General features: G+C 50.2%; 1 protein-coding gene across 1 annotated transcript in view; it reads left to right on the forward strand.

Annotated features, from left to right (window-relative positions):
- The window catches only part of LOC129514455 (divergent protein kinase domain 1C-like), a 42,603-nt gene that overhangs the window by 14,924 nt on the left and 14,311 nt on the right, over positions 1 to 13,368 (forward strand). The window contains exons 6-8 of the mRNA XM_055333036.1: positions 2,867 to 2,953; positions 3,736 to 3,768; positions 4,953 to 5,436. Of these exons, the coding sequence (XP_055189011.1) occupies positions 2,867 to 2,953; positions 3,736 to 3,768; positions 4,953 to 5,436 (604 nt within the window). The remainder of the gene's footprint in view (positions 1 to 2,866; positions 2,954 to 3,735; positions 3,769 to 4,952; positions 5,437 to 13,368) is intronic.

Genomic DNA, 13,368 nt, shown 5'->3' on the forward strand with positions numbered 1-13,368 from the left:
CTTAAATCAAATTAGGAATTTGACATAAAAAAATAAAAGCACCTGTCCTTCCTCCATCTGGATATAATACTGTAAACAGTTTGGTGTCTCTTTCCATCAGTTTTTGTGTACATGCAAAAATATATGGTTTGGATTTTTAAAAGGTGCCCCAGATGGGACATAATGTTTTTAAACCTGCTTCTTCATTCAGTGACATCTTATAAGCGTCTGTACGGGTCAAGACTCTTTCCATCATAAATGACAGAAAGCCAGCGCATGCTTGCTAAGCCACAAAGGGGCAACTGAAAAGTCAGGTGCTCAAATCAAGTCCTCAGGAATCCTTTCTGGAGGCTGATCATTCTCTTGCAGGTTCTTCCTGGGTGGTCCCTGGTGCCTGCATCCACAGAACCTGACCACCTGGGGGTGGGGGGAGAAGCTCTCTCTTTCCCACCAGTTCCAACAAGAACAGAGTCCCCTTGGCTCTTGGTGGCCCTTTGGGGCTCCACCCCTCTGGTTGGGGAAGGTGCCTGCTGTCCTCAGCAGGCTTACCTGCCACTGTCTGTAGACATCAACCCTGGGGACTGAGAGGGAGAGGGCTGATTCCCTGAAGAAATGTGGAGTGTGTGCTGACAAGGGAAGGGAAAGTGGGAAGTTCTTCTCTGATCCCTCCCCTGTCAACATAGACTTCACGTCTCAGGTTCTGGTGATGGCATATGTTTTCCACTTAGGGGTGAAGGAAGTTTATCTAACCGATCCCTACTATCCACATTGGGGTTTCTTCCCACTTGTTATTGTTATAAAGTGTATTGTAAGGGAAATCCTGATGCATCAGCCTTGCCCAGTGCATTCAAGAATGCTGTATTCTAAGTTGTGGTAAAATGGTTATTGAGCTTTATAAACCATATGATCTGAGGACTCTAGGCAAGATCATAATTTTTTTTTTAAACCATCCTAACTTCTATCCCTTCACACTCTGGAACCCTGGCCTCTGGTTGTAAAGGATTCCTAGAGATACCTAAACCCTGATCCCCCACCCAGGCTGGCTCAGATACTGGATCGCCTCTCCTTCCTCTCCAAACACAACTTGCATTTTAAAACTAGGGCTGATCTCACTTCAGATAAGAGCAAAGTAAGTACATGGATTCAGGAAAATCCAAATGATGGTGCCGTTTGCCTTTTTGAAGTGTGGAACGTATTTGAGGAGAGATTTTTTTTTTATTGGAGTCGGAAGTCTGACTATCTATTCTTTTCTTCACACTTACCCTCCCTCACCCCACAACCTGATAACAAGTGAACAGAAACACGCCGTCTTCTGAAGGGTGGCCTCCCCTTTTCTGTGGTTCACCATCGGGCAAACATGGCAGCCACTGTTGGGATGGGAAACAGAGACAGATAGTAGGCAGGCATGAGTTAAAATCTTGTTCCAATGATAACTTTTGCAAATGACTGGTAAGACAACAAAATGTGTGAAACTTTCTTGGCCTGTGGCAGGATATGTCAACAAACAATTGTGATACATATAGAACATTTTACATTCTCACTTCTAGAGAGGACTGTTCCAACATCAAAACAGGAGTTGATCTCAAGCCTAGAAGCAGGTGAGTGGCCTCTAACACTGTCGCTGCCACTAACAGGTCCTATAAAAGAGGTCATGCCCTTTTCTGTGAAATACTCCATAGTGGCATTCACACGATCCACCTGCCAGGTTGCTCGGAGAATCCTATAAGCTAACGTATGTGAATATATCGATTACTATATTAAAAACAGGCATATTTGTCGTTATCCAAGTCCTTTTAGGAAGAAAAATATTTTTACAAGCCCAATGTATATGGAAATGTAGCAGAATCATGCACTAAGAAACCTGTCTGTCTAGTATAATCAAAGTTGGAAAACTATAGAATTTTATCTTTTTTCCCCCTAGTAATGGCCTATAATTGGAAATGCTCATATTTTTTCTTGGTGACAAGTTCAACTGTCAATAGATGGGTTCAGAACCCAAAGGATATGTTCAAACATATTCCTAACCCTGTGATGTGCTGGATTGCTCAATTTAGCCTCAGGAAATCAGAAAGAAATAACTATGTGTTCAAAGAACTTTTTCAAGAAGAATTCCATGGAGATTCTCAAAGTTTTCTGACCTTTCACTCCTTTCTTCAGCAGATAGATATTCCTTTGTATCGGGTACCAGATGAGGTGCTGGGATTACAACATAAAATGAGACAGTGCTTAGCCTCAAGTAGCCTCCAATCTAGTGGAAGAAATAAATGAACTAATACAGTCTAGTCTAACTTCTTATTTAAAATGAGCAAACCCTGATCACATGCTGCATTTCCTCCTCTCCATGGGTGCCTGAGGCCTGGGCACAGGGCATGGGTCCGGGACTCTAGGACAGGGTGGCCTGTCATCTGCTTGCAGACCTTTCTCTCAGGTGGCATGTGGAGCAAAATTTCCATCTCCTTCAAGTCAGAGGAAAACCACTCCGTGTGAATGCAGCATGGCCAGAGGGATCGCTGTGCCCAGCCATTTCTAATATTATGGCTCATTTTCATAGTTCAGGTAAGGGTGGAAGCAGTTCTTGGATTTCACAAAATTTTTTTAAGGAGTCAGAGCCTATTCAGATCAATCTGATGTGAAGCAGGTGCCGGGCCAAGCCACTCCCCAGCTCTGCCCATACCCCTATTCCGGACCTGCGGTCCCCCTGCCAACCCCACGAAGGCTGCCAGTCATTCTGAATCATGCAGCACAATTGCAGAGACGTGCTGATGGCACCAACGTGCAGCAGGCAGGGCTTCTGGGAGATGAGACCTAACTTGTTTTTCTTGGTTCATGAAGCCAAAGCTTCACATTCTGTTGTTAAAGCAATTATGGATGCATTTGTTTTTTGCAGCTCTAGGGGAATATCTTTAGCATCAAGGGTACAGCTGGCCTATGAGTCACCTATATGTGAATACCCCAAAAAGCCCCCTTTGGACAGGTAATTCAAAAGCCTCATGCCCCTGCATGAGGCCCCCAGGGGGACAAAAGGTTTGGGGGACTGAGCTCTGGTGGACTTCAGCGCCATCCACCTCTCCGTGGCTTTGTGCAGTGTGCAAACTGTACAGCAGGATGGCAGCCTGCATCGTCCTGCGTTCTGAGGATTTTATTTTGGTCTAGCAAGTTACAAGTACTGTAACTTCTGTGTGTAAAACAATGCTGAATATTTAAAGGATCTCTTTATTGTGGGGTTATAATTTTGTTCTTCTGTTTCTTCTTTATAAAACGCCAAAGAAGTGTGATTGACATGCTTAAAACCTTAACAAAAGTAAAAGCTACCTTTGCAAATCACAACGTTGTTAACTCTGATTTCAAGTTCTGTTTTCCTCCTGTGATTTTGATCCCAAGGTTGTAAAGGATAAGTGATCACACGTCTTTACCTCATTTTTCCTTCTTTTCCTGCCCCAGAACTCCAGATTCTTGGGAAAAGGAATCGACTTTGCACCATCAGGTCAAGATTTTAGAGCAATAGCCTCTGATGTCTTCCGGGCTCCACAATTATTTTGAAATGATATGGCCAGCTTACCAAAATCCTCCCAGCAGGGCTTCTGTTGGGGTGTACCCTGGGAAGCAGGGTGGCAGTGGCAGGAGGGACTCTGGCTCACATCACTGCTATCTGAGTGACCCCCAGATCTGAGTGTCTGTTGCATCAGGGAACACTGGCCCTATACCTAAAGTGCTCACTTGGTGGCCTCTGTTATTTCGATGTTTCACAATTTCTAGAGACTTCTACCAGCAAGCCATGAAGGTTAAACGGTAAGTTGCAGAATGTGCAAGGTTAAGAAACCAGTTCCCCAGGGACGATCACTGAGTGCTTTATCAGGCTGGAGTAGTTCCTGTTATTCCTACACCCAGAAATGGAAATTCGGCTACAGACCAGGCAGGAGGGTGATCTGCTCTGGGCTGGAAGGGAACCAGCGAAGAATAAGCTTTCACAGCGAATGCATGAGCCACCCAGGGGGGGCAGCTTCCAGAGGCCTTCAGCTGTGACAGTTCACCTCCTAGGACACCACCCACCTCGGACCCTCCTTAGAGGAGAAAGCCTTCCAGGGAACAGAGGAGCAGCCCAGGGTGGCGTGGAGAGGGCTGGCAAGAACCAGAGACAGCTCTGTTGGCTGAGGCGCCCGCCTATTTTATATAACGACTGGGATTTGAACATGGAAGCTGCTCCCCCAGATGATGTTACAAATATACATAAATAGAGATTTAGCGGCATTTAGTGAACGCATGCTCCCCGCCACCCCCACCCCCAGCCGGGGTAAGCGGAAACGTTTCAAGAGTGTGGCACTGGGGCAGCCTCGGTGGCGCAGCGGTTTAGCGCCGCCTGCAGCCCGGGGCCTGATCCTGGAGACCCTGGATCGAGTCCCATGCCAGGCTCTCTGCGTGGAGCCTGCTTCTCTCTCTGCCTTTGTCTCTGCTCTCTCTCTCTCTCTCTCTGCATCTCTATGAATAAATAAATTTAAAAAAATCTTAAAAAAAAAAAAAGAGTGTGGCGCTGGCCGTCCCTGGCGTCGTTTGGCATCCTGGGCCCCGCGGTGGGTTAGAAGGCTGCGCGGGAAATGTATGTGTGTGAGGGGGTGTCGCCAAGACGTCCGCATGGTCCCAAACCCTGGCTCTAGGCACGCTGCGGGCGGGGGTGGGTCTCACCCCCGGGAGGGCCCGGAGGAGACCCAAGTTGGTTTCAGAGGAGAGAGGAATCTCAGAGAGGGGTCAATGGGGGGGGGGCAGACTGCAGCCGAGAGCACCCAGGGGTGCGGGGGTCTGCAGAGAGCTCGGGCTCCGGCCGCCCCGAGAAGAAGGGGCGCGGAGGGCTCGTCTGAATTAAAGATGTGTTAATAAGGGAACCGGGACTCTGAACGGCCGGGGCCGGGCGGGGGCGGGGGCGGGGGCGGGGGCGGGGGGCTTTTAAATCCACGCGGGTTCTGCGGATTCTGTTTAAGAGGGGACTGGTCTTCTTGGGGGAAAAAAGGTGCAAAAAAAAAAAAGTGGGAAAGGTGGTGGGTGCGGCGGGTGGAGCAGGGCGCGCGGCGCGCGGACCGGGGCGGCCGGCGGACACCCCGTTGCCCGGTGGGCGCGCGGACCCCGGAGCGGCGGGCGGCCCCTGCACCCTGCCCCACCCCCGGGCCGCCGGGCCGCCGGGCTCCCCCTCGCCTGGCGTGGCCTCTCCCCCGCGCCCCCTCCCCCGCCGGGCCGGCCGGGCCGCGGAGCCGCCCCGAGAGCGCGGGGCGCGGGCGGCGGGTCATGGCGCGGAGGCGGCCGGGGCGCTGCGGGCGGCGCGGGCGGTGCGGGCGGGGCGCGCTGCTGGCCTGCGCGGCGTGGACGGCGGGCTGGGTGCTGGCGGCCGCGCTGCTGCTCCGCGCGCACCCGGGCGTCCTCTCCGAGCGCTGCACGGACGAGAAGAGCCGGCGCATCCTGGCCGCGCTGGTAGGTCCCGCCGCACTGCCCGGCGCCGCGCTCCGGGGGCCTGGGGCCGGGACGCCCTCCGCGGGCCCCGGGAGCGGGGCAGTCGGGCGCGGTCGTGGCACCGGCGGCGGCGGCGGCGGCGGCGGCGGGGGGGGGGGTCCCGACACGGTGCGTGCGATGCCCGGTGCGTGCGACCCGGTCTCTTGCCCGCGAGTCCGTGGGCGCGCGGAGGGGTCTCTCCCCTGTCGCCAAAATTGGTCCTTTGTCCCAGGATGTTCCTGCCCGACTGCTCCCCCGCCTCTCCCGCCTCTCCCGCCGCCCCGCGCCGCCCCGCGCCGCGCCCCGAAAGTTCGCAGGTCTGCTCCGGGCGTCCCGGCCGCTGCGGCGGGGCTCGGGGCGGGGAGCGCGCCTCGGCCTCTCCGGCCGTGCCCTCGCTCAGCGGCGGTTCTGCGATTCCAGCCGGGGCGCGTCTCGCCCGCCCCGCGCGGACGGGTGGAGGCGCCCCTGCCGCCCGCGCGGCCGCTGGGGCCCCAGGCAGAGCGCGCTCGGGGCAGCGGGGCCGCGCACCCCCGTCCCGCGGTCAGCGGCGACCCCCTGGCGGGCGGGGGCCGGAGCGGTCCCGGCGGGGCCGGCACGTAGAGACGCAGCCTCCGCGGCCGCGGCCGCTGCCCCAGCTGGGCCCGGAGGCTCCTCCGCTCCTTCCCAACGGTGGCCGCTGCTCGGTCTCTCCGTTTGGTCCGGAAGATTATGCGCATTAGGAGGCTGGGATGAAGGTAGGAATCCCTGAAAGGAAAGCCGAAGAGGTGAAGACGGGGGCAGCTACTGTCCGGTTGGTTTCTCACTCGAGTATTCGCTTCCTAAAACAGTGGCCATCTACCCAAGCATTTGCTGTGAAAAGTTACCTATTTTCTAAGAAATCCTCAAAAAACGATGGGACGTTCACAGGCCAATTGCTTACGTATGAGTGGGGTTTTTGAGATTCTAGGTTTTCAAAATTTCATAGCCTAAAAATCAAAAAAAAATTAAGTGAGATTGGAAAAATTAAAGAAGTGAGTGAAACATACAAACTAAAAGAAATGATATTCCCTAATTGAGTCTGACATGTATCATTATGAACTGATCATAATGCCAGTGGGACCCTCATCAATGATCCCCTCCATCCTATCTCTCAGTCATCTATTATCAATCATCTATGGACTGTGACGCTGAAGTGCTATCAAGTTTTCTTTACCTTGCAACAATTCATCAACTTTCTCAGCTGCCCATACAAAAATTCTCTTTATGAGGCTTTCCCCACCTCTGTTTTTGGGGGACTGATTGACTAATTTTAATGAGGAAAAATAGCTTTTTTTTTTCCAGGATGGAATACCTGTTTACAAAAATAATATAATCTTTTGCATTAAAAGAAAAATGCTATTTTCATTTATTTATCTTTGGTGAAGTGGGAAAAGGACTAATGGAAATTATATGGCCTCATATAATTTAGGTAATTGCTAATCATAACTTTCCCAGCATTCTAGCTCATAAATTAAACCCGATTCTGGTTAGAGTGGTTAGAGGCTCTACCAATATATCTCTAATGGCAGCCAGCTGGGGTTGTTTTGAGTCTGACGTGAAGCTGAAGATATGGGCTCTGCTTCCGAAGGCTCCCAATCTTGCCTATTGCCAAAAGAACAATTTGAAATACTGCCTCTGTCTATCTTCCTGGAGATCATCTGGTGTTGTCTCTGTGAACAGATTTTTTGAGGAGCATCATCTGGACACCCTGTTCAAGGCCGTTATTCCTCACAAGTGCTCAGGGCTTGGCTTTCTCTCCCTCTCTTCCTGCCTCGTCCCCTTTCACCTTCCCCATTCTGGATTTGTGGGTGTTCGCTCTGCCCAGCACCCTGGCTCACTGTGTTCCAGCACTCTGTGAACTAGTGCGGGTTTGAACAGCACCTCGGTCTGCACAACCCAGACGCTGCTGGGCCCTGGCTGCCACGCAGAGGCTGGCATTGTAGCCGCCCAGGACTCAAGCTGAATCGACCCTCTGTCTCTAGGCTCCCAAGCACTTTCAATTCATTCTGCCTGGCTTTTGTCCTTAATAAGAAAACTGGCCGTGATTTTCCTGACTGCTCTCCAGACCCTCATTAGCTTTCCCTCTGAATACCAAGCACAGAGGGCGTCACTGCAGCCGAGCCAGAGAGAGCCCTCTCCCTCCCCGGCAGAGCCAGGGGAGCCCTGAACTCCTGCTGGTGTCTTGGGCCTCGAGGTGACAGGTACCACCGGTGGCCCAGGGGAAGCCTGTAGACACAGGTGCAGAGCTTCAGGAGCTGGGAGCCGGGCCTGCTGGCACCACCTCATGCGGCACCCCGGCTGCCCAAGGAGCTCAGCACACTTCGTAGCCCTGGAAGAGGAGAGAGTTGGAAGGGCCAACAGGACTTTTTCCAAGGAGTTGAGGCCTGGACCTTCTAGCTTTGGATTTTTTGAGTCAGACTGCTGTGTTCCTTTGTGCTGTGGCTTCTCAGCACATCTCATAATCAAGACATCTGTAAGCCATCTTTGACTTCTCTGTATGGTTTCTCGAGCCCTTCTTTTCTAGTGAGCTGTGTCAGGGCCCATCCCAGGCTGGTGAGGGTTACACTCACCAAGCCTGGCTCCCGGTTCTGCAGGCAGAGCTTGTCACACAGAGGCAGAGAGATAGATGCTGCTGCTGTGCTGTGCTGACTCTGGGCAGGCCCTGGGCTATGTAACTTTCCCTGTGTTGGTTCACTTCATCCCCTCAGTAACCTCTGCAAGGGATGCGCTTACATGATCCTCATGCCACAGATGGCAAAACTGAGCCTCAGAGAGGTAGTGTCATTTATCCTGATTCACACAGTTGGTATGTCGTGCAGCCAGTATGAGACTCCTGTCCAGTGTGACAGTAGGGACTCTGTGACAATAGGTGGCTTCCCCAATGATGAAAACCCTGAGTAACAATGAGGTTTTTTTTTTTTAATCCTTCCACCACACATCATTTTCAAGGCATCTCAAAAATATTCTCATAGGCTCTGTTAGTCAGAAGGCTTAACTCCCTTTTGGCTCTTTAGGTCTTGATGTGATTTAATTTAGTTGCCTCCAGTGGAGATTGCTTTTTCATAGGGCAGGCTTATCTTTCTTTGCTGTGGTAGAAACCCATGGCCCCAGGGGGACTACAGCATCCAGAAAGATTTTGTAGCAGGGAATGACTCTACTTTCCTGAGTGCTCTGGCCATGTTTGTAATGCGTATCTTCTAAGCCATCCAGGGGCCAAGAGGGGTTGCACAGTAGACTGGCTAAATGCTCGGAGATTCTGCAGCGCACAGCTAACTGCTCAGGAAAGGAGTTCTATCCTGTGCTATGTTGCTCACCACGTAGAGACTTCATGCTCCTTAAAAACAAAAACAAATACACAAAAGGAAACCCAGCCCTTAGGCATGACCTTTGAGACCCTGTCAACAGTTTCCCAGACTCAGTGGACAGGTTTTGTTTTTGCCTGAGAACCATGATACAAGCTGGAAAGATTCTAGGAACAGCCGCTAAGACATTCCTACCAGAATTGAGAATTCTAGGAGTGTGCGTTTGTGTGCATGCAGACAGTCTGGAAACACAAATCCACCCTGAGTTTAAGTAATTAAAAAAATGCCAGTCAACTTCAAGGAGACTTTATTAACTTCTTTTTCAGTTTATTTTAAAACATGATACCTGTGGATTTTGTATGCCTACACATTCGGGCACAGAAGTGCACACGTCTTCATGCTGGCAGCTCCTCCTTGTATTCAGAGAAAAGTGATTTTAAACACGGAGTTAAAGTGCATAAACCACTTTTATTGAGTTAAAACATAGCTACTTCAGGAGGATGTGCTGCTCATAAAATAAGTTCACTATTGTCTCTACCAAGATGGCAATTTTTAATTAGCTCATAAACTTGTAATTTGTATTTTAAATTCACTGTTTTGTTAAAAAATGCTAGGTGAATTCTTCTCCCTGTTTAGGAGGCACACACATGCAAAAAAAATCCTGCAGACTCACTCCAACACTGGTAACCAGCATAGCTTCAGTGGGTGAATCTTTTTTTTTTTTTTTTTTTTTTTTTTTTTTATAAATTAATTTTTATTGGTGTTCAATTTACCAACATACAGAATAACACCCAGTGCTCATCCCGTCAAGTGTACCCCTCAGTGCCCGTCACCCATTCACCCCCACCCCCCACCCTCCTCCCCCTCCACCACCCCTAGTTCATTTCCCAGAGTTAGAAGTCTTTATGTTCTGTCTCCCTTTCTGATATTTCTCACACATTTCTTCTCCCTTCCCTTATATTCCCTTTCACTATTATTCATATTCCCCAAATGAATGAGAACATACACTGTTTGTCCTTCTCCGGTTACTGTGGCTAAATTCAAAAAGGGTGTTGCCTGAGTTCTCCTCTGGGATTTTGATGGAATCTTGTCTCACATTTAGATCTTTCATCTATTTTGAGTTTATCTTTGTGTATGGTGCAAGAGAGTGGTCCAGTTTCATTCTTCTGCATGTGGATGTCCAATTTTCCCAGCACCATTTATTGAAGAGAGTGTCTTTCTTCCAGTGGATCGTCTTTCCTCCTTTATCGTATATTAGTTGAGCTTAAAGTTCAGGGTCCACTTCTGGGTTCTCTGTTCTGTTCCATTGATCTATATGTCTGTTTTTGTGCCAGTACCACACTGTCTTGATGAACACAGCTTTGAGGTATAACCTGAAATCTGGCATTGTGATGCCCCCAGATATGGTTTTCTTTTTTTTAAAATTCCCCTGGCTGTTTGGGGTCTTTTCTGATTCCACACAAATCTTAAAATAATTTGTTCTAAGTCTCTGAAGAAAGTCCATGGTATTTTGATAGGGATTGCATTATACGTGTAAATTGCCCTGGGTAACATTGACATTTTCACAATATTAATTCTGCCAATCCATGAGCATGGAATATTTTTCCATCTCTTTGTGTCTTCCTCAATTTCTTTCAGAAGTGTTCTGTAGTTTTTAGGGTATATTTTGAGAACCATTTGAATGGTAAATGGTTCTCCAACCTTTTATTTTCAGGTTGTAGGTGTCCTTCTGTCTAAAATGAGTCTCTTGTAGACAGCAAATAGATGGGTCCTGTTTTTTTATCCAGTCTGAAACTCTGCGCCTTTTGATGGGGTCATTAAGCCCATTCACGTTCAGAGTTACTATTGACAGATATGAGTTTAGTGTCATCATGATATCTATTTAGTCCTTGTTTTTGTGGATTGTTCCACTGAACTTCTTCTTAAAGGGGAGTTTTAAGAGTCCCCCTTAAAATTTCTTGCAGAGCTGGTTTGGAGGTCACATATTCTTTCAGTTCCTGCCTGTCTTGGAAGCTCTTTATCTCTCCTTCCATTTTGAATGAGAGCCTTGCTGGATAGAGTATTCTTGGTTGCATGTTCTTCTCATTTAGGACCCTGAATATATCCTGCCAGCCCTTTCTGGCCTGCCACGTCTCTGTGGAGAGGTCTGCTGTTACCCTAATATTCCTCCCCATGAAAGTCAGGGACTTCTTGTCTCTTGCTGCTTTAAGGATCTTCTCTTTATCTTTGGAATTTGCAAGCTTCACTATTAGATGTCGAGGTGTTGAACGGTTTTTATTGATTTTAGGGGGCGATCTCTCTATTTCCTGGATCTGAATGCCTGTTTCCCTTCCCAGATTGGGAAAGTTTTCAGCTAGGATTTGTTCAAATACATATTCTGGCCCTCTGTCCCTTTCGGCGCCCTCGGGAACCCCAATTAAACGTAGGTTTTTCTTCCTCAAATTGTCATTTATTTGCCTTAATCTGTCTTCATGGTCCCTTAATTGATTGTCTCTTTTTTCCTCAGTTTCCCTCTTTGCCATTAACTTGTCTTCTATGTCACTCACTCGTTCTTCCACCTCGTTAACCCTCGTCGTTAGGACTTCTAGTTTGGATTGCATCTCATTCAATTGATTTTTAATTTCTGCCTGATTGGATCTAAATTCTGCAGTCATGAAGTCTCGTGAGTCCTTAATGCTTTTTTCTAGAGCCACCAGTAGCTGTAGAATAGTGCTTCTGAATTGGCTTTCTGACATTGAAGTGTAATCCAGATTTTGTAACTCTGTGGGAGAGAGGGCTGTTTCTGATTCTTTCTTTTGAGGTGAGGTTTTCCTTCTAGTCATTTTGCTCAGTGCAGAGTGGCCAAAAACAAGTTGTATTGGAACACGGGGGAGTATCACTGGTCCGTCCAGCTGGTCTTCTGGGGGAGGGGCCTGCTGTGCTGATTCTCAGGTGTTAGCACTTGGGGGAGCTGCTCTGCCCCTGCCTGCTGCAGGGCTCAGCGGGGGTTGTTTACCCCGTGAGGTCTCAGGAGGAACAGTTGCAGTTGTTAAGGCAACTCTGGAAGCCTGGATTCAGCCTCCACAGGAACTACGGGGCTCGGGGCTCTCGGTTCTCCGTCTGCAGGGCCTGGAGGCTCCGGGGCGGGGCCGCTGATCTGCTCAGCTCGGGGCAGGAGCGTCCTCGCTGTCTCGGGCCCTCCCGGCCTCTGCCTGTCCCGGGGAGGCCGGATCCTGGGCTGTGTCCCGGCGCCCTGTGCTCCGGGGCCTGCGCTGGTGGATTCGCGCTCCCGCCCCGCAGCCCCCTCCGCGGAGCCGCCGCCCGAGCCCCTCCGAGCTGCTCCGGCGGTCCCGCCGTGCGCGCTGCAGCCCTTAGGGAGCTCGGAGCACTCTCCCGGGGCGCAGGTGTCTGTTAGTGTCCCCGGGAGCCCGAGGGCATCCCCGCCCTCCTGGGTCCTGCTCCAACTCCCTGCGAGCCCCTTTCCGCCCGCCCGGGAAGGTTGGTGCAGCTCCTGCTCCTCCGGGACGGGGCTCTCCTGTCCTGGGGACACTCGCCCCGGCCTCAGCCCGGCTCCTCGCGGGGCCCCTCCCCCTCGGAGGCCTTTTGTTCCTTTATTTCTTTTTCCCCGTCTTCCTACCTTGATAGAAGCGCGGACTCTTCTCACTGTAGCGTTCCAGCTGGTCTCTCTTTAAATCTCAGGCCGAATTCGTAAATTTTCAGGATGGTTTGAAGGTTATCTAGGTAATTTGGTGGGGACAGGTGATGTGAGGACCCTGCTCTTCCGCCATCTTGCCCCGCCCCCCCCCTCAGTGGGTGAATCTTACGTTCTGTAAGAGAGTAGGAACTGAAATGCCAAAAGCACATCATCCAAAAGGATGGTGACGAGAGCAGCTCTGTAATCACCACACTGTGTATACCCTGCTCTAGTGTAAATTACCCCCTATGACGAACGAGGTGACGGGGTACCAGAAGTTTGGTCATAAACCTGAGACCTCCCCTATGGTAGCTGGCAGGCCCTCTGGGGTTCTGGGCACCTTCCTCCACTTGGGGCCTTTCTGATGCACGACATTGCACCCCATAAGCCATGCAGGAGGCGCACTTATATCTTAATGTGTTAAGCTTCAGAAAGACACCCCAAATAACGTTCCCCTCCAAAAGTGATAGGCTCTGTGATCAATTCGATGATGATACCATTGTTCAAAATATCTTGTAACTCCTGTTGGGAATTGCCATCCAAATTTGCAGGGGCAAAACCGTATAGATTTTAATTTGATTTAAACTCAATATCATCAATGCAGGATAGTTTTGTAGAAAACACTGTGCTGTGGGGAGCTGGTGGGAGAGAGGACAGTGCAAGTGAGTCTGTCGGGCTGGGAGCTGGGGGTGGAAGACAGAGACAAGGATCCCCTGGGGAAGGCGGGTTGTCCCCTGGGGAAGGTTGATCTGGCTCTTGCAGGGTAGAAGCATTTTTATCTGGCAGTGACATGGCAGTTTTTCATAGGACAGCTCAGTCTGTCACACACAGTTACTGGTACTAACTTTGCTTTCCAAGCCCCTGAACACACCAGGCTACTTTGCAACTCTGGCTCTTTGCACAGCTTGTTTCCTGCAGTGG

This window comes from Nyctereutes procyonoides, unplaced genomic scaffold (assembly GCF_905146905.1).
Source record: "Nyctereutes procyonoides isolate TBG_1078 unplaced genomic scaffold, NYPRO_anot_genome, whole genome shotgun sequence".
Classification (NCBI taxonomy): domain Eukaryota; kingdom Metazoa; phylum Chordata; class Mammalia; order Carnivora; family Canidae; genus Nyctereutes; species Nyctereutes procyonoides.